This window comes from Oncorhynchus clarkii, chromosome 8 (assembly GCF_045791955.1).
Source record: "Oncorhynchus clarkii lewisi isolate Uvic-CL-2024 chromosome 8, UVic_Ocla_1.0, whole genome shotgun sequence".
Lineage (NCBI taxonomy): Eukaryota > Metazoa > Chordata > Actinopteri > Salmoniformes > Salmonidae > Oncorhynchus > Oncorhynchus clarkii.
Window position 1 is genome coordinate 38,367,007 of NC_092154.1, and position 21,811 is coordinate 38,388,817.

General features: G+C 41.7%; 1 protein-coding gene across 4 annotated transcripts in view; it reads left to right on the top strand.

The window, feature by feature from the left end:
* Positions 1-21,811, top strand: part of LOC139415368 (methylmalonyl-CoA mutase, mitochondrial-like) — a 42,076-nt gene that overhangs the window by 13,020 nt on the left and 7,245 nt on the right. For all 4 annotated transcript variants that reach the window (XM_071163467.1, XM_071163468.1, XM_071163466.1 and 1 more), the window contains exons 9-12: positions 4,751-4,866; positions 10,461-10,592; positions 12,750-12,897; positions 20,713-20,880. In XM_071163467.1, the coding sequence (XP_071019568.1) occupies positions 4,751-4,866; positions 10,461-10,592; positions 12,750-12,897; positions 20,713-20,880 (564 nt within the window). The remainder of the gene's footprint in view (positions 1-4,750; positions 4,867-10,460; positions 10,593-12,749; positions 12,898-20,712; positions 20,881-21,811) is intronic.

The window sequence follows — 21,811 nt, forward strand, 5'->3', positions numbered from 1 at the left end:
AGAATGCTGAGTTGCATCCAAATAACACCATACCTACTGTGAAGCATGGGGGTGAAAACATCATGCTTTGGGCCTGTTTTTCTGCAAAGGGACCAGGACGACTGATCCGTGTAAAGGAAAGAATGAATGGGGCCATGTATCGTGATATTTTGAGTGAAACCCTCCTTCCATCAGCAAGGGCATTGAAGATGAAACGTGGCTGGGTCTTTCAGCATGACACACACCGCCCGGGAAATGAAGGAGTGGCTTCGTAAGAAGCATTTCAAGGTCCTGGAGTGGCCTAGCCAGTCTCCAGATCTCAACCCCATAGAAAATCTTTGGAGGGAGTTGAAAGTCCGTGTTGCCCAGCAACAGCCCCAAAACATCACTGCTCTAGAGGAGATATGCATGGAGGAATGGGCCAAAATACCAGCAACAGTGTGTGAAAACCTTGTGAAGACTTATAGAAAACGTTTGACCTCTGTCATTGCCAACAAAGGGTATATAACAAAGTATTGAGAAACTTTTGTTCTTGACCAAATACTTATTTTCCACCATAATTTGCAAATAAATTCATTAAAAATCCTACAATGTGATTTTCTGGATTTTTTTCTCATTTTGTCTGTCATAGTTGAAGTGTACCTATGATGAAAATGACAGGCCTCTCTCATCTTTTTAAGTGGGAGAACTTGCACAATTGGTGGCTGACTAAATACTTTTTTGCCCCACTGTACATACTTTACATACAGATAGCTCGGTAACACCATAGATATCCTGTTAAATTACTATTATAAGCATTTCAATTCCTAATTATATGGGTCAGACATCATCATGAAATGTGTCTTCTTGTTCTTCAAAGATTTTAGTCCTCGAGGTTGGCTGGTTTTTCTTCTAATTTTCTTTGCATTTTGTCATCTTCGCTTTGCTTACAGATTTGAACAGGAACCAGGTTTACCTCATTTTGTAGTCATCAATATCGGATATAAGAAAGAAAAGAGAGAAAATAGATTTTTGTCCCATAGGTTGTTTCGCATCATAGATCACTAGATACTTCTAGTACAATGAGACAGTTATGCCCTGAACAGCAGAACATGGCAGCAAACCAATCTAGGTTTTCACCAAACATGTCAGATTTGAGTTTAAGATTCAGTTACTGTGAAGATTTACCTCAATAATCAAGTCACAGTAGTTCAGTGGAAAAAATATATGAAAGTCAACATTGTCTTTAAGGAAAATACAAATCTTTTAAATATTTTCATCTCACCATTTTGACATATTTCAATAGAATTTGGCATTCGACATTTTCTAGTGTTTATCATTTATCAAGTTTTCTGATTCTGTTCAATGTTTTTCCAACTGTGTCACCTCGTGCACATGCCAGCAATGATGATAGTTAATGTGTGTAATAATGTGAGTGGCAATCATGTGTAGATGCTTACTGACAAGAAGATATTTGTTTGCCGTGGGTCACAGTATAATTAGTACCTCTCTCTGTGTCACGGGTGAATAGGAGTGGAAGGTAGGAGTCAGGAGCAGAGGGTTCAAGAAAAATAGGCTATTTATTCCGGCACAAACGGTCATGCCCAAATACAGGGCGGAAAACACTGACCAACCCAAAACACAGGGTAAAACGGTCTGGAGCACAAAACCACAGCCAACACTAAACGTCAACACAAAATAATCCCGCACAAACTAGAGCGGGCCTAACAAGGTTAAATAAGGCTAGAAAATCAAGAAAACACAAATAGGAACAGGTGCAACTAATAAGACTAAACTAACAGAAAAGGAAAAAGGGATCGGTGGAGGCTAGTAGGCCTGTGACGACGACCGCCGAGCACCGCCCGAACAGGCAGGGGAGCCAACTTCGGTGGGAGTCGTGACACTGCCTCTCTTGGAAGGTCACTTAACATTGGAATAGAGCTACAGTCAGGTTGATAATTATTGTCAACTTTGATTAAGATGAACAAAAAAGACTGTGTAAAAGAAATAATGCAAATACTGAGCTATATTGCATGCTCCCCAAACAAATGTGAAATTATATTATTTTATACTAATACAATTGCACAGAGAAATACATTTTATTCCACAAGCAAAGATTTACACCCCTGTTTTCAATACTCCCCTTGGGAGGATAACGTCACTGAGCCTTGTTCTAAAATGTTTTATGAGATTGGAGAAAAGTTGGGAGGGATTTAGATTTTATTGAGATCCCCATTGGCCGATAACAGTGGTGACAGCTAGTCTTCCTGGAGTCCGACACAACGAAAAAGACATTACAGACAAAAATACTTTAGAATTGACATATATTTAAAAACATTAATACAGACATTACAGACTTACACGCATACAGTGGGGCAAAAAAGTATTTAGTCAGCCACCAATTGTGCAAGTTCTCCCACTTAAAAAGATGAGAGAGGCCTGTCATTTTCATCATAGGTACACTTCAACTATGACAGACAAAATGAGAAAAATTGTAGGATTTTTAATGAATGTATTTGCAAATTATGGTGGAAAATAAGTATTTGGTCAATAACAAAAGTTTCTCAATACTTTGTTATATACCCTTTGTTGGCAATGACAGAGTTCAAACGTTTTCTGTAAGTCTTCACAAGGTTTTCACACACTGTTGCTGGTATTTTGGCCCATTCCTCCATGCAGATCTCCTCTAGAGCAGTGATGTTTTGGGGTTGTTGCTGGAACCACACGGGGGAACCTAGTGAACTTTTTTGCAAATGCTTCTGTTGTTCAACGCCAAACCCACCACTGCAGTTCGTAGGCCAAAGAGCTCTATTTTCATTTTATTTGACCATAGCACTGGTTCCAATCCAAGTGCCAATGCTGTTTATCAAACTCCAGGCAGTGTGTCACAGATATTGAATATGAAGCATAGTTAAGTGTTTCCCGTGTGATCAAATGTCTTAATTAGTGCGTGTGCTACTCTGTTCTCGAGACTCCGTATACGTGAATCCTTGGTCTGACTGTGTTTAGGATCCAATGAATTTCTATGAAGGTTATTAGCTTGGCAAATGCAGTCTGAGTGGAAATCCATCCCTGTCAAGGTTGAGTTACCGGTAGTGATTTTCACTTATTAATCAGGAATTCCTGCCTTTCTGACATAATCCCAACCCCCCCCCCCCCCCCTGATTCTCTGTTGTCCTAATCACACTCACAGTCCTTGTTACTGGACAAGACTTCCGGTCAGGACAGGTGACAATTAAGACAAAGACAAACTCATTACCAAGTGACAAGCTGGGCTTAAACCCAGTCTGTCCTCAGCTGAACCTGAAATGAGCCTGCAAATGGAAAGAAGAGTTTATGAAATTACTTTTATTTAAAATCTTGCCAATATCACTCTGGATGGAAACATTAGTGAAATGGCCCAATTCACCTACCAAAACGAATGTGCCGTTTTGTCACCACATCAACTCCCCATTAATGTAATTGAATGTCCAAAATGGCTTGGTTGGCTGATGTTCAGTTTGAGGGATTGAAGACAACTTCTGCAATTATTCAAACCCTAATGATGTTTCTGGCTCCTCATTGTGCTACCAGGTAGTGAGTCACTGTCAAAGTGACTCCTCTTGTGGGCTAAATAAGCAGTTGCATTGCCAGTTTTTGTAGTGACAATTAATCTCTCTATTTATCATGTAAATGGTTGTATTTTGTCATTGAAAATGCCATCGAACTAAGACCATACTCGGTCATAGTGTGTTGTACATTGTTGTCATTCTAATCAACCCACAAGAGGTCTCTTCACAGTCCGCAAGTCCAGAACAGACTATGGGAGCCACACAGGACTACATAGAGCCATGACTACATGGAACTCTATTCCACATCAAGTAACTGATGCAGCAGTACAATTAGATTTAAAAAACAGATAAAAAAGCACCTTATGAAACAGTGGGGACTGTGAAGCAACACAAACATAGGCACAGACACATGCATACACACACACACGATAACATACGCACTATACATACACGTACACATGGATTTAGTCATGTAGATATGTGGTAGTGGTGGAGTAGAGGCCCGGGGGCACACAGTGTGTTGTGAAATCTGTGAATGTATTGTAATGTTTTTAAAATTGTATGAACTGCCTTAATTTTGCTGGACCCCAGGAAGAGTAGGCTGCCTTGGCAGCAGCCTGTCTATTTAGTTTGCCTTTGGTTTGGCTTCTCATTCGTAAGCCCTAGTCTGGTCTGTATTCGCGTTGTCCAACTCCTCTGACTATTGTCAGGCAATGCATGACAGTGGACAAACACAGCAGAGAACTAGGCTAAAGCACTTAACAGATATGGACCACCAGGCTGTGAGTAAGTGGCCATTTTCCTGTCCAGAACATGTGTGGTGCCAAACATTGTCCTCAAAATAATGTCTCGTTTGATGTAAAGTCCCTCTTTCTGACACATGGTTTCTACGAAAGCAAGGGTTCAAGACTGAGAGGTGGAGAAGCAAAGCAAAGGGATATCCTTGGACTGGGAACCAGGCCAACATTGGGTTGTGTTATGGATGTTATACATCAATGTCAATATTAAGCAAAGCAAAACAAAATTCTGACCCCATTAAGGCACAACAGTCTATGGTCTCACTAAACTGCAATGTAGATGATGTCATTATATCAATACAATGAAAAGCCAATATAATTAGAACATATTAGGGTTCGCTGGAGATTCACTGTTGAGGCTATTTCTTCACTAGGAGCTAAAAAGGAATAAGTACATTTAAGATATTGTTTTATATGTATATCACGTCTGTGTGTCTCCTGCAGGTGAGGGAGAGTCGTGATGCTGAGGTGGCGAAGAGGTGTCTGTCGGCCATAGAGGAGTGTGCTCGTACCAGGGAGGGGAACCTGCTGGGGCTGGCTGTGGAGGCTGCTAGAGCCAGGTGAGAAACTATCCCCACTGGTCCTATGGTCAGCAACCCTGGGCTCATTGTCACTTTTGAAGGAAACTTTACTTCCTGTTGAGAGTTAGAATAGTAGAACACACAAGGTGCAGTTTTGAAATTTGGTTGTGCATCAGCAGTTTTCCTTTTGTTATGTCAGTCAATGTCAGTCACTCAATTGTCACTCTAAATGTTTTTAGATTGGTAAATTAGTTGAGTCAGCTATCTAAACTTGTAGTAAGCATGGCGGAATTGCCGACCGGGCATGAAGGGCACGGGCCCACGGGCCCTGACCTCCAAGGGGCCCCCATTGACTTTGTTAGCCACTCTCACTCAGATATCATTGCAAAATGTGTAGAATTTCACAAAATAAGCTTTAAAACTGCTAAAAATGCATCTTCAATCAATGGCAAAATGAGTAGAATTGCATGAACCAAAAACCAATCAAATCTTGCTTAGGCCCCATGACTGTGATACTGTATGTTGTTGTTTTTCCTCCTAAATTTAGGCTAGTTGAATGTAAGTCACTCTAAAATATACCAAAATGTTATTACCCTTGAAGGAAATTTGTTTTGCACATACATTAAATACTATTGATTGGCTATTCATTATACACAAAATGGGAACATGTCATGCCCAACAATAATACAAGCAATTCATCCAACTAGCTGAGTAAAATTAAATTAATCTACACAAGTAACAAAGGTCTTGTGAATGATCACATATCCCTCCCTACAAATACACTCTGTTGCATAACATGTATTTATTTATTTATAGGAAACAATACACATTAATCAACATCAATATTACAATAATGCAACATCCATGTAAATATGCCGGGGTTTAGCCAAAAGCTAATTTTCACCAGTAGTCCCTGGGCAGCCACTATACAAATACTCACTAAAACAATACAAAATACATTACATCCAATGATCTATCATTGTAACAACAACAACACTATCATCAACTGTCGTCTTACATGTGAGGAACCACAGATAACTAATGTGTACAGGTTTGGATAGATTTGAGCCATGTTTTCAATTTAAATGAAAAAGTACAATAATCAGTGCAGCTTCTCAAGTCCATGGGCATTGCATTCCAGTATATTGTAGCTCTAACATAGAAGGCCGAAGGGACAACACAATCCCCTCTAGTTACTGCCCTTGTTAATCTGGAGGTGCTTTCCTTGAGCATGATATGCCGGCATAGGGGTGGAGGGGCAAGACCATGCAGGATCTAAAAGACAAGGCTTGCATCTACATAAAGCTGTACAGACTAAATAAATAATGTTTGTAAATGATATGACAACGGTGGTAACTGTTTTGGCTTGTTATCAAAAATGTTTGTTTGTAGAGTGATTCAATTGGTTTCAGACTAGTAGCTCCTGCTTGTGACCAGCATGTGAGGCAATATCTCAGCTGTGAGAAGATCATAGCGTGCATATATAGTTTGGCAGCCTCCAGAGGAAGGTAAGGTCTTATAAACTTAAAGTTGGATAATCCAAACTTGACTGTGTTAACCACCTTCTTCACATATTTCTTAAATGTCAAGTTGGAGTCCAAAATGACGCTGAGATACCTGAAGTTAGACAACTTTCAGATTCTCTAAATTAACAAGAACAGCTGGTTGGGAACAATCAATGGAAGAAGTACATACAAACAGATTTGTCGATATTTAAATGCAGGCATGCAGAAATGCAGAATCCATTTAGAAACATGTACCATAGCTTCAGTTAACTTGTTAACAACTAGTTGTTTATTTTTGAGTGTACATACAGAACTGTATCGTCTACATGCATGTTAACTTGTGGGCAAGCATGTGGGAGATCATTCATATAGATGGTAAACAGAAGGGGGCCTAATGTTGAACCTTGTGGGACCCCAATGTTATTGTAAAGAGTGGCCAACTGAGTGTCCCCCAAACGCACCCTTTGACGTCAGATAGGAATACATCCAACAATGACTTCAGTGGACACATTAAGGGAGGATAGTTTGGATAGGAGGACCTCATGATTCACAGTATCAAAGGCCTTTTTAAGATCCAAAAAGACTGCAGCGACTTCACCACCTATGTCCAGTTTAGATTTAATGCACTCCAGAAAATAGTAATTGGCTGTTTCGGTAGAATAGTTAGTTCTGAATCCAAATTGCATTTGATGTATGAAGTTGCCCTGAATGAGGGGATCAGTCACCCATCTTTCAGCTACTTTTGATAGCACTGGAAGAATGCTTCTAGGTTGGTAATTTTCCACCGGTGTAGGGTCACCAGCAATTAAAATGGGTATCACTGCAGCAGACTTCCAAGCATTGGGGAAGAACTTATATTTGACGGACAGATTAACGAGATGTACAATAGGGGCAATCAGAGAATATTTATTTGGTTCTAGAGCTCCTGAAGAAGCGAATAATACTGTCCACTGCTGACGCTGACATTTCAAGCATTCTGAATATTGGTTTATTATTATCTATGGGATTGAGAACTGTGGTCTTGGTTGAAAATATTTGATCAGTTCTCTGCCCTTGTTAAAGGTGGTGGATATGAAATTGGAGTCTTGAATGAGAATCCCATTAACCTTTTAATTCAGGATGTTTTTTTTTACTTTTCAGCTCCACTCCCTGTTAGTTTGTTGAGATTTTCCCTAAATCACTTTGCATCACTTGATTAAAACACTTCTGGTTTTAAAGTGATGTATGTGGTAAAGGAATGGCTAGAACAGGGACTGATGCCATTTTAACAGACCACATGACCATTCTCTACAGCCAGACAGACAAAGATGCTCTGTAGTGTAAACAATGATAACGATGATGGCAACGGTAGTACATTTTGATTATAACTGCCTTTTAAAACGCCCAAGGACAGTGTACATAAAACCATCCTGAAGAATAAACATACCAACAGAACACCGTGAGACTATTAAAAACACCAGTTGGTTTTGAAGCAACAGTATTACAGTTAGTATGTGGCTATGTAAAGGAATAGTCGTAGCACAATGTGCAGAAGTGTTTCAGCCATTGAAATACATCCTTGGGTGGGCCACCTATAATTTTATTACATTTTTAAAAATACATTTTTGGGATGGAAAAAACGCATTCAGTGTAAACTTTTGGGTTGTGGCCTCTAAAATAATCTCCTAATAAGCGCCCTGCCACTCCCACCCTTTTTGATCCAGACCCCCCACCCCCCCCCCCCACCCCAATTTGTAGGTTTAGTGTAGTGTAGGCCTATGTGGCTATGTAAAGCAATAGCCACTGCACAATGTCTAGTTTAAGTAGGCTACTATGTGACTACACTGAAGATGAACTCGGTTACACAAAGTATGGCGTCCTGCAAGTGTAGCCACTGTAAAATTACAACTGCGACCTGGCCAAGATAGAGCAAAGCATTGCGACACCAACAATACAGAGTTACACATGGAATAAACAAGTGTACAGTCAATAACACAATAGGGGGTAAAAAGTCTATATACAGTGTGTGCAAATGGCGTGAGGAGGTAAGGCAATAAATAGGCCATAGTAGCAAGAAATTACAATTTAGCAAATTAACACGGGAGTGATAGATGTCCAGATGATGATGTGCAAGTAGAAATACTGGTGTGCGAAAGAGCAGAAAAGTAAATAAAAACAATGTGGGGATGAGGTAGGTAGATTGGATGGGCTATTTACAGATGGGCTATGTAACGCTGCAGAGATCGGTTAGCTGCTCGGATAGCTGATGTTTAAAGTTAGTGAGGGAAATATAAGTCTCCAGCTTCAGTGATTTTTGCAATTCGTTCCAGTCAATAGAATCAGAGAAATGGAAGGAAAGGCTGCCAAAGGAGGTGTTGACTTTGGGGATGACCAGTGAGATATACCTGCTGGAGCGCGTGCTACAGGTGGGTGTTGTTATCGTGACCAGTGAGCTGAGATCAGGTGGTGCTTTACCTAGCAAAGACTTATAGATGACCTGGAGCCAGTAGGTCTGGCGACGAATATGTAGCGAGGACCAGCCGACTAGAGCATACAGGTCGCAGTGGTGGGTAGTATATGGGGCTTTGATGACAAAATGGATGGCACTGTGATAGACTGCATTTAATTTGCTGAGTAGAGTGTTGGAGGCTATTTTTGTAAATGACATCGCCGAAGTCGAGGATCGGTAGGATAGTCAGTTTTACTAGGGTATGTTTGGCGGCGTGAGTGAAGGAGGCTTTGTTGCGAAATAGAAAGCCGATTCTAGATTTCATCTTGGATTGGTGATGTTTAATATGAGTCTGGAAGGAAAGTTTACAGTCTAGCCAGACAACTAGAATATGTGGACAACTACAAATACCTAAGTCAGAACCGTCCAGAGTAGTGATGCTAGTCGGGCGGGCGGTTGCGGGCAGCGAATGTTTGAAATGCTTGCATTTAGTTTTACTAGCGTTTAAGAGCAGTTGAAGGACACGGAAGGAGTGTTGTATGGCATTGAAGCTCGCATGGAGGTTTGCTAACACAGTGTCCAAAGAAGGGCCAGATGTATGCAGAATGGTGTTGTCTGCGTAGAGGTGAATCAGAGAATCACCTGCAGCAAGTGCGACATTGTTGATATATATACAGAGAAAAGAGTCGGCCCGAGAATTTAACCCTGTGGCACCCCCATGGAGACTGCAACAGCCCCTCCGATTTGACACACTGAACTCTGTCTGAGAAATAGTTGGTGAACCAGGCGAGGCAGTCATTTGAGAAACCAAGGCTGTTTAGTCTGCCAATAAGAATAGTGTGATTGACAGAGTAGAAAGCCTTGGCCAGGTCGATGAAGACAGCTGCACTGTACAATTTTTTATCGATGGCGGTTATGAAATCGTTTAGTACCTTGAGCGTGGCTGAGGTGCACCCGTGACCAGCTCGGAAACCAGATTGCACAGCGGAGATGGTACGGTGGGATTTGAAATGGTCGGTAATCTGTTTATTAACTTGGCTTTCGAAGACTTTAGAAAGGCAGGATGGATATAGGTTGTCACTCCCTTTGAAGAGGGGGATGACCGCGGCAGCTTTCCAATCTTTATGGATCTCGGGCGATCCGAAAGAGAGGTTGAATAGACTGGTAATAGGGTTTGCAGCAAAGGCGGCAGATAATTTTAGAAAACGAGGGTCCAGATTGTCTAGCCCAGCTGATTTGTACTGGTCTAGGTTTTGCAACTCTTTCAGAACATCTGCTATCTGGATTTGGGTGAAGGAGAAGCTGGGGAGGCTCGGGCAAGTAGCTGCGGGGGGTGCGGAGCTGTTGGCCGGGGTTGGGGTAGCCAGGAGGAAAGCATGGCCAGCCGTAGAGAAATGCTTATTGAAATTCTCAATTATCATGGATTTATCGGTGGTGACAGTGTTACCTATCCTCAGTGCAGTTGTTTGGGATACACTGACATAAACAATCACCTAAGAAATACATAACAGCATTTTTCTTTGAACCCAGCACTCCCTGGCGATCAGTGCAATGCAGTTGTTACGGAATAGACCATCCTGATTAAATAAATAAAGTAAGCTGAACTGCAGGGAATATTGAAGGAGAGCGTTGTGAAACCCTGCTGGTATATTTGATTAAAAGAGAAGTGTTTTTGAGACATGTTGTTGTGCATTCCCCAGATGTTCTGTTGGGGAGATCACGGATGCCATGAAGGTTGTGTTTGGGGAACATAAAGCCAGCACCAGGATGGTGAGCGGAGCCTACCGCAGCGAATTCGGAGAGCATGAGGAGATCTCCACAGCACACAACCGGTAATAGCAGAAAGAAAATAGTACTTGATTCTCTGTTGTACTTAATGTTAGAATATCTTCTCTACTCTGTTTTCAACCCCCTGAGACAGCACACTAGGGTTTGTAGCAATATTGAATAGCACAAAACATATTGAAACATGGTTGGGCGATATCAGCTTTTGTCCTATCATGATTCTGCACTTATGGCAGAAGATGTTTTCGCCTCCTAGCGGCCAATAATAATATTAAAAAAGGGAGAGAAAAACCCACTGCTAGCGACTTGCATGTTACGGGAGGGATGAGAGGAATCGGAACATTGTCAAATATTTTCTAGTAGACTATTCTACTCTATTGGAGATGTGACACGAAAGAGATGTGTAGCCTAAGCCTATCTGTGTGTCTGTGTGTGCCGAGGTGCGAGTGACACAAAGTCGACATCGGGTGATGGTTTGTTAATCATCATGGGCTGCAGAGCAAGGAACTCTTGCTGTCCTTAGAACTGGATAATTATATACTGATTTGCATTTTTGCCTCATCCTCCTCTTATTAGGCCAGGACTTACTATGCGTTGTAGGTAGGTTGCACATTGTTAGAATAATATGGAAATAGGCCCATATGCCTATAGGCTATGCATCCTTTCTTGCCTAAGCTTTGCTCAGCTGTAGCCTAGCCTAAGTTTTTTGACTTCTCATTGGATTTTTCCATCTTGGCATTGTTTGCTGAATTTCACTTTTTGTGGCCTGAAATATTTGACATTCAAAATAAAGCTGTGCAAAGTCATGTTCGTATCAAATCGAGAGAAAATCAAAAATGTGACTTTTAAAATAATAAATGTCCGCTATAACAATTTACTTTGACTTTTGGCCCTTGCCAAACAAAAACATTTTCTGATCTAACATTTTGTGCTGCTTTGGTGAAACTCTTAGCTCTGTCTACATAGTTATCTTGCATTCTGTAAATGCAACATATTTATTGAAATAACTATATTCATATTTGTTATAGCCTTACTCGGAATGTCATCCATGCACTGCCCTGCTTTGCGGCAGTCAAGTTGAAATAGGTTAAGTATTGTTTGTCCCATCATGAGGTCGTCACCATCGACGATGGTTGTCAATCATCCTCTATAGATGATACTATCGTAATATCGCCCAACCATAACACACACACACACACACACACTTGAAATAAGCACAGGGTCAACTGCAGTGCAGAACAATTTCAGGGTTAAATGCCTTGCTCAAGGGCAGAATGGCTCTGACACCAGCAACCTTCCACTTGCTCATCCCACTGTGTGCCTGTCCTGGGATTTGAACCAGTAACTCTACTTGTCTGCCTTTTCCTTCCCAGTAAGCTAACTGCCACCTCCTGACTCAATCTGATCGATCTGCAGAACAGTTCAGTTCCAGCAGGATTCATAGACAAAGCTTTTACTCTCATAGACAGAGCCTAAATCAGGTTTGTTCTCAAGGGTCGCAGCATTCAGTCTGGCTTAACCAGGCTAGGTGGTTGTCCCCTTGGGAAGCCAAAGTGATTGGCATGCTTCTACACTTCTGCAATGCATGGAGAAAATGTTTGAAGGCCCTTATTGAACCTCCTATGTGATTGTTTGTGCTCAGAGTTTTCAACTTTCTCCCCCATCAAGTCACTATTGCTGTTGTTGTGTCTGGAATTACAATACATTTAATTTGTCTAGAGCCTTTCAAGAACTTTAATAATATTACACATTTCTGAACAGGGTTGTGGAGTTTAAGAAGAAAATCGAAGCTCTTTGCTGGCAAATACACCAATGCAATAATTTGCATTTATATAGTGCATTATTCAAAGCAAAGGTAACTGACCTCATCAACCACCTATTTGTACAGTAGCATCCACCCATCTGAGCCATTTTATGCTAGACGTTCCACTACACATAAAGGTTGTGTTCATTAGAGCACACCATACCAAAGCATTTAGCAACGGAAAACAAAAATATGTCTATTTTTGGACAAGTTACGGCAGTCCTTCCTTGTTTCAGTTCGTTTTCTTCTGTTTGGTGTCTAATGAATAATACCCAGCCATCACTACAGTCCCTAATATGACCTCTCCTTCCCTGTCCTCTATTGAGTGTCCAAGGTGGTTGAGTACCATAAACACTTAATTATTAATAACTATTGATATGACTTATTAATCGTCTCCCAGGGTGGTGGAATTTAAGAAGCATGAGGGCAGGAACCCTCGTCTGCTGGTGGCCAAGATGGGCCAGGACGGCCATGACAGGGGGGCAAAGGTCATCGCTACGGGATTCGCTGACCTGGGATTTGACGTTGACATTGGACCGCTCTTCCAGGTACGCTTAGTTGCTAGCTACTGGACTTGGAGAGAAACGATAGAGTGTTCATTTCCCAAGTGTTCACAGTAAAGAATAACTCAAGTGAGGCATGGATTCAAACAAACGCAGATAAACAACCGAGGTGATTTCTCTTCGAGCAGTTAGCAGCGAATGGGATCTCTGCGAACCTTTGTGAAATTGCCTTAAATTGCCCATGAATCTATTTCTGTGCTTAGGTCGTTCATTTGCGTTGGGTTCAATCCCTGCCTCCGTGTTGTTTTAGTCACGCCTCAACTAATTCTTAAAGGTCAATGCAGTCATTCACATAAGCTATGCCAGGCATAGCACAATGATCACCGCACTAAGGAACTTGTGTGATAACAATGGGACTCTAATGCAGCAATTGTTAATGCTGCATGCAGACATACCACATCATATTCGTACTTGGAAAAAGCCCTTACTATAAATCTGCAGGTGGGTCATATCTTGGTCAATCGTCCTTTTAAACGATTAACGCTGAAATTTGTTTGTGTCTGTGAGTGTGAGTCCATCTGGTCTACTCTAGACCTATGGAAAGCCTATGGAACATTCCCTACACAGGCATGGCAAACATCAAAGCTGCATACCGGCCAGTTCACTACGTTTCCCCACTCTTCCCTCGTCATTCTCCTAGCGAGGATAGTTAGACAGACACTCCAGTCTTGTTAAAACGTCCCAGCCAATCCCTGAATCGGAAACAACATGAAATGCACTACTTTCATTCATCTGCTTGCCCTGCCCTCATATTTAGTCTCACATTGAAGTGTTTAACCATTTTATTTTCAGGACAACCAGGGCTACAAGAAGAACATAACATTTGCCAAGTAGTTACATTCATGAGTTTTATTGACATGTCAATAAAGAAACGAGGTCTGCCAAGCCAAAACCTGATTTAAAAAATAATAATAATAATTCTAAGAAAAGAATGCTCTAAGTACCTAAATTGTTTGCTCAGTGGGAAATGACTATCCAACTAGTCAGTGACAACTGTGTGGAGTTTGACAGCAGTTAAGTGAGCTGCAAACATGGTTTGCTTAGCTAGCTACATGCCAAATGGATAGGCTACCCTCACGGTTCTGAAATGACATGATCAATTGAAGTTTACTGATCATGAAAAGCATGCAGTTACTTGCTGTATAACTGCCGATAGAGCATGTAGAATAATACATACAAAAATGTAGTTCTGACTCTGCTCTTCAAGGGCTGATGAGATGATAGAAACGGCACATAGTTGTCTATGGTTTAGTGGAGCTGGGGGTTTCCTTGCCCTCCAGCAGCCGAATCGAACACTGTACCGTAATTGTGACGTTGTATTGATTCAAAACCTATAGAACATACACTTTCCATGACCGGGTGAATCCAGGTGAACACTCTTAATGTCACTTGTTAAGGAGAGGAGACGGGTTAAAGCAGGATTTTTTAAACCTTGAGACAATTGAGACATGGATTGGGTATGTGTGCAATTCAGAGGGTGAACGGGCAAGGCGAAAGATTTAAGTGCCGTTGAACGGGGTGTGGTAGTAGATGCCAGGCGCACCGGTTCGTCTCGAGCTGCAACGCTGCTGGGTTTTTCACGCTCAACAGTTTCTCGTGTTTAGGGAACATTCAGTCTCACATACAGTCAGGTTCATGATTATTGGCACCCTTGATAAAGATGAGCCAAAAAGACTGCAAAATAAATAATACAAATACTGTGCTATATTGTATGCTCAAAAACATTGGGGATTTATATTGTTTTATACTAATACAATTGCTCAGATAGAGATTTTGTTAAACAAGTAATTATTTTTTTCAAAGACAGCGGTCAAATTTATTGGCACCCCTGTTTTAAATACTGTTGCACACTCCCATTGCGGGGATAATTCCTCCATACAGAATCTTTCCAGATCCTTGATGTCCTTTGTCTGCTTTTATGGACTGCCCTCTTCAATTCAAACCACAGGTTTTCAATGGGGTTCAAGTCCAAAGACTGAGATGGCCCTTGCAAAATGTTGCTTTGTGGTCAATTTACCGATATAGGCTGTGCTCCTTCAGGGCAGCTCACTGCTCAAGCAAAGCGTTAATATATAACATTACCTACAAGCAGGGAGTGCAGTAAGCTATACCAGTCCCCCAAAACAGCAGAACCATACGACAGATAGCTGTAGCTACGGCAGAAAGCACTGTTTAAATATTATTAAAGTCATTTTACCTGTGCAAGACTGTTTACTATGTGTGAATATTAACCATAGTATACAGTCTTGTAGCATGAGCTGTGCAATGTATGCCTTATATTTCTCGTATGACCCACCGCCGGGTACCCTCACTTGAGGCAAGATGAGCTGTCATCTTGGTATATGAGAATATTCTACTTATCTAACTAGCAACTGTAAGCGGCAGTACGAACCCAGACGCCCTGGGACGCACCGCTGGGTGCTTTCGCTGAAACTAAATGTGTGATCATCTGGTGGGTCTACATTATCTCCTTATTTAACAAGCAACCCTAAGCAATATGACCAGCCAAACACCTGTAGCAATATGCAATGTACTTACAGTGGGGCAAAAAAGTATTTAGTCAGCTACCAATTGTGCAAGTTCTCCCACTTAAAAAGATGAGAGAGGCCTGTAATTTTCATCATAGGTACACTTCAACTATGACAGACAAAATGAGAAAAAAAATCCAGAAAATCACATTGTAGGATTTTTTATTAATTTATTTGCAAATTATGGTGGAAAATAAGTATTTGGTCAATAACAAAAGTTTATCTCAATACTGTGTTATATACCCTTTGTTGGCAATGACAGAGGTCAAACGTTTTCTGTAAGTCTTCACAAGGTTTTCACACACTAAGGTCCAAGATGATAACCCTAACTTTTCTTCCTCTGATTTCAAGTTATGGTTTAGGTTAGGCAATAGTATACATGTAAATTGAGGCTGTAGTGTTATTTGAATGCTAATTGTAGCGATCACTTCATTATAGTCATCATGTATTACCTCCTATTATTATGTGTTATCTTCATGTCTTACATACTACTTCTATCATGTGTTTAAGGCTGCAACTCTTATGCAATGGTGACTGCTAGCACATTTAGGTGTGCGCTGATATTCTTTGCTTCGTTATCTATACACTGTATTGCATATGACATGGCTGCCGATTTATCACATTTGTAGGAGCATGTGCATGGTTAGGTTCAGTAGCTTAATACATGCTGACCAGGGGTGAAAGTAAGGCGGTCTGGTACTGCGTCCCGGCAAAATAAATAATGGGGGTACGCCGTACCGGTAAAACATGAGACTGTCACAATAATTAAAACAACATGTAAACTATTTCACAATTATTTAGCATTACCGCATGTCAGAGGCATGAAAAATGTGCGAATGGACTTGAAAACGGGTGGTATAGTCAACGATCCAAAATGACAAGGCAGAGGCAGAGATAAGTGGCCGACATCGAGACTCGTTCGCAGCAGTGAACTCAGAAAAAAATTCTGGCCTAATGACAATCACCAAATGCTATTCCACGTTTTGGTGTTTTGTGTTAGAGGTCTCTTTCCATTCACCATACAGACAGTTTAGAGGCTGGAAATACAGTAGGTTGAATGTGCGCGCGTAGTCTAGCAAAGGAGCCCTTTGAAGTGATTGTTTGACAATCAGATAAAAACATAACTGGTTGTGTTTATGCCCCAATTAAAGGTAATACATTTTAAAAGTTAAATGACAAATCTTTACGACTAGTCCCACAGAGATCCTATTGAATTAATAGGGGTTCTATATGGAATTCTATGATTGGGCCCATACCTGGAAGAAATTACATCTACTTTCACCCCTGATGAGGACTAGAATGACACGATCACTACAATTAGCATACAATACAATAGCATACGATAAACTAAGAATAGAGTCAGTAAACTGTCACTAGAATAATAATACTACTGGAACACGAAGATACACGGACTACTACCTATGTCAAATGTATGACACATGATTAGAAATGGCTTGACCTTGAACCTACTGCTGCAGATAAGCATGAAGTAAATGTAACTACGTTGACTGAAATGATACCGTCAAATGTATACTAGTCTGACTCATGCTACAGTATGCACTAATGAGCTAGCAGATACTCTGATTTTGCTCAGAGCAGAAAAGCAGTAAAAGTGTCGATACTAGTGCAATAATCCAGACCCGTCTCAAATTAAGAGAATGCATTTCTAGCTTAAACTGTGTAAGGGAATAGGGTTCCAAAGAATAATATTGCCCGAAATAATTTGTACAATATTTAAAGTGTGACTGCCGACGCAAGTCACATGAACTAATGTGACTGGGATGACCCATAAAATGTCAGCTATCACTGATAGAGTGCCTTGCCGTGGTCTCGTAAGCTGCGCGACACAGTGATGGCTACTATCAATATTGATGCTGCACTAAACTAATCACCAGACTCACAGTGATAAGCACCATCTCCTGCTCATGATAAGAAAACATGGCTACTCCCTCACTGTTTATCGATGCATAGCCTGTATAGCTAGCTTAGCATAGGCTAGTCCCTCACTGTAAATTGATGCATAGCCTGTATAGCTAGCTTAGCATAGGCTACTTCCTCCTTGTATGGATGAGGGATGATTCTCCATGATGGGGTGTGTGTCACCGAGCACACAGACTCTGCCCGAAAGCTGGCATTGGGAGCAAACTGTAGACAACCTTAGAGCAGCAACGGTTGATCCTCTCAATCAGCAGTAACTCCTGTCCGCATTGTTTCTTCATTCACTGACACACATCCCAACACCTCCACCCACAAACACCAACAGACCACAACATTCACCACCACACTCACATAGCCCACAACACCTCCACTCACACACACCCACAAACACCAACAGACCACAACATTCACTACCACACTGACATAGCCCACACCACAACACCTCCACTCACACACACCCACAAACACCAACAGACCACAACATTCACTACCACACTGACATAGCCCACACCACAACACCTCCACCCACACACACCCACAAACGCCAACAGACCACAATATTCACTACCACACTCACATAACCCACACCACAACATCTCTACCCACACACACACCCACAAACACCAACAGACCACAACATTCACTACCACACTGACATAACCCACAACGCCTCCACCCACATACACCTGTAGACCTCAATATTCAATATCCACAAAAAAGCTGCACACATCCAACCCTTCCCCCTCCTCACACTGACACCCACACACAGCCACGAACACATACAGCGCCCACCCCTTCCCCCTCCTCACACTGACACCCACACACAGCCACGAGAACCTACAAGGTTTACCGCAGCCATGGATGCAAAAATGTATGAAATGCTCATTCTGATTGAAGTAAATCTGTTTTTGAATGAACAGTGATTGTAATTGAAGTAAATTAGTTTTGGAATAAGCAGTTATTATTATTTAAGTAAATCAAATCAGTTTTTTTTAATGGTTCTCAATGTTATAGTCAATGGAATAGATTTTTGGAATGTTTTGTGTTATTTATGTATGCAATCTAATAAACAAATATTTAGCTTTTCCTTGTTAGTCCTTTTTGTTCTCTCTGCAAACTGAAGTTCCTTCTGGAAAAATAAAGTTATTCTATTACATTCTATGTCATGCGTCTCAATCATTGAAAATGCTATTTCTTAAAAAATGGACACCAGAACAATTTTCTCCATTGTGCAACAATAAGTATTAAAACATTTTTTTTAGAGCAGGCGCATTATGTTGTACCTCTTCTGGACAGCCTGGTTACGTGGAGCCACTCTATTGCCTGCAGGATCAGGGGCTCGCTCGATGTTATGTGACACAACATGGTCCTCATCCAAGTCCTCTGTGATGCCTTCATGGATGAGGACCATGTTGTGGAGGACACAGGGCACTGGCGATGGCTTCTAGCTCTTCTCCAGCAGCAGCATTCCAGAGGTTGGAGTCTCCTCCATTGGCACTTTAACAGCCCAAAGGACGTCTGTGGATCTGGTTAAATCTTTTGTGCTTGTCCAATAGGTGACTATTGTCCCTGAATGGGACAATAAGATCCAGGCTTATGGGATAGGCAGACTACCCCCATGAGGTGGTACTGCTCTGGCAAAGGGTAGGCATCAAGGTGAGCCTTAGGGTTGCTGGTTCTGTACACGCGTGCATCATGCACAGAACCAGCATGGCCCGCGTAGACATGCATGAAACAAACTTTGCTGTCGCACACAGCTTGCAGCTGGAACCTGGGTTGACCTTTCTGGTTTATGTAGGCGACCCGGTGTTCGGAATGCCCCCTGATGGGAATGTGGGTTGGATTTTGTCACCTTAATGTTTTGTCCTTCACTACTGTAAGCCAGAGGCAATTAGCAACGATACTATTGTGTATTGTTCATTATAGGCTTACTATTCACAATGTAGGCTACATTGTATTTTTACATTTGAATTATTTGTTCTAAAGGGGCCATAAATAATATACTTTAACCTACATAAATAACATTTGGTTGATTATAAAGGACTTAAGTCTGGCTGGTTGACTATACACCCCACCCACCTAGCTGTCTGGTTGGTCAACTAACTTGGCGGCTGGGTGTGCGTTCGTGCTTCTTTATATGATAGATCGATGACTAGCTACTGTTAAGGGTTGCGTCAATCGGATCTGGTATCAGGATAAATATGACATTGAGTCACTGATTGTATACTATGTAGTTTTTATTAGCTAAGCAATAAGTGGTAAATGCAATTTTCGTATATACGGGCTCTATGTCACACTTCGCAGGGCAAACAGAGAACTGACTTATTCCTGACAAAATTATTATAAAATACTGTGACAGAAGTAGTTCCTGCTTCTGAGCCGGCCTGTCACAGAGTAGAGGCTGGGTGAGTTTAAACCACACCCAGTCTATCATTGATTGTTGGCACACAGGCTGGTCCCAGCCCCCGGGCGCTTCAGCGGTCAGTCGTTGTAGTTGTGTAGAATATCTATGCGCCCATGCTCGATACAGTTATCACGCACCTGGCTCCTGTTATCTAATAAAAGACCGTTTGTTCCCTATACTACGCTCTGTATGTGTCCGTTTTTATGTTATTCTGTATTTTTCCATCACGAGAAAGGCCCATGGCCCTGAAACTGTTAACAATGTCTCAAGTCAGCTATGTTGCATAACACATACACCCACACAAGCCAACAGCAAATAATATTCCATCGCATATGATATGGTAACGGGCTATAGTGTATAAAACAGAACCTCACACTACATCATTGGGGATTTTAGTGACACTTTATTTAGGCTACTTTGACCAAAACACAGGCCGTCTAGACATCCAAATTACCAAAACGTTTTTGGGGTTCAACCGAAAATGACACCGAAGGGCGAAGTCGTTGTAGCGAGGGACGACCTCCTCCACATAACCCTCGACTCTTCACCCACTAAAATCTGTAGCCACTCCATGAAATCGGGACCAGGATCTAAAAAGTCAAAAAGCCACAGGTAAAACCAACATTTTACGTGGTCATTACATCGTGCTATCAGCAAGAGTAGCTAAAACTAACATAATGGAATGTTTGTGTTTGAAACAAACACAGTTCGCCACACGCGTTCGCTAATATATTGCTTGTTGAACGTGCCTTGGGGCAGTCTCAGCCTTAAAATACAACACATGATTTAGAAGTAATATATCAGATCTTATTGAGACGTACAGTATAGGAGGACCACTATATAGACTTCCCACATCATAGGCTGTGGTTCGACTACTAACGTGATGATAACTACTGTTTTTTCATACTACTTTTGTTTCCTCCTCTATAGACCCCCCTGGAGGTGGCCCAGCAGGCGGTAGATGCAGACGTCCACTGTGTTGGGGTCAGCACGCTGGCCGCAGGACACAAGACCCTGGTCCCAGAGCTTATCAAGGAGCTTCGCAACCTCAACCGCCCTGACATCCTGGTCATCTGTGGAGGGGTCATCCCACCTCAGGTAACCTGTGACCCCTAACCCAACCTCAACCACCCTGACATCCTGATCATCTGTGGAGGTGTCATCCAACCTCATGTACACTGTAACCTTTGACTTGTAGGGAGATGAACCCCGAGAATGTCCTGAGTCTCTGTCAGTCTTTCTCTTTCTGATACCAAATAATGATCTCCCTCTCCAAGGTTACTCACTCAAGCTCTCATAATTAAACCAATTTTTAAAAACGGCAAGAAATATACATATACAGAATATACAACGATCCACCTCTTTCCCACCATCATTCTCCTTTCGCTCTGCAGAATACTAAACAATAATTGTGTAAATGACACCAACACGAGCTACTAGCAGTTTCTCTCATCAAATAGGAAAATAAAGAAGACCAGTTTGTTTAGTCTCTCTGCTTGACCAAACAGTAGAATAACCCATAGCCTGCTCGGTTAAACACGACAGATCACTCTGTTCTTAGAGTCCCAGGACGGTGTACAGCCATCTTGTGGAGAGTAACAAAGAGACTAAAGACAGACGAGATCATCCCTGCAACCCCCCAGATAGGAGCACGTTTGTCCACAACCTGCGGTCTCACAGTGGTGAACCATCGACAATATTAGAACACGAAGGCTAGTGTTACAAAACCGATTAACTAGCCTGCTAATATGTATTCTCGCTAAGTCTAGGGGTCCAAGGCCTAGTTACCTGGTCTGTAACCTGATTTAAAGTTGTGCATTTATGTGAGAAATCTGTGTATGAGGACTGTGTTGTATGTACATGTGCCCAGGAGACGGCAAACTTAGCGGGATCCAGGGCCAGCTCCGTCCTGCCTCCCATAGGTCGGCTAACCAGATTTATTGTTTGTTGTTCAAAAGGGTGACCAAAACACACACAAAGAGTGGTGCACACATGGAACATATGAGATGTTTTAATTACTACTAGGCCT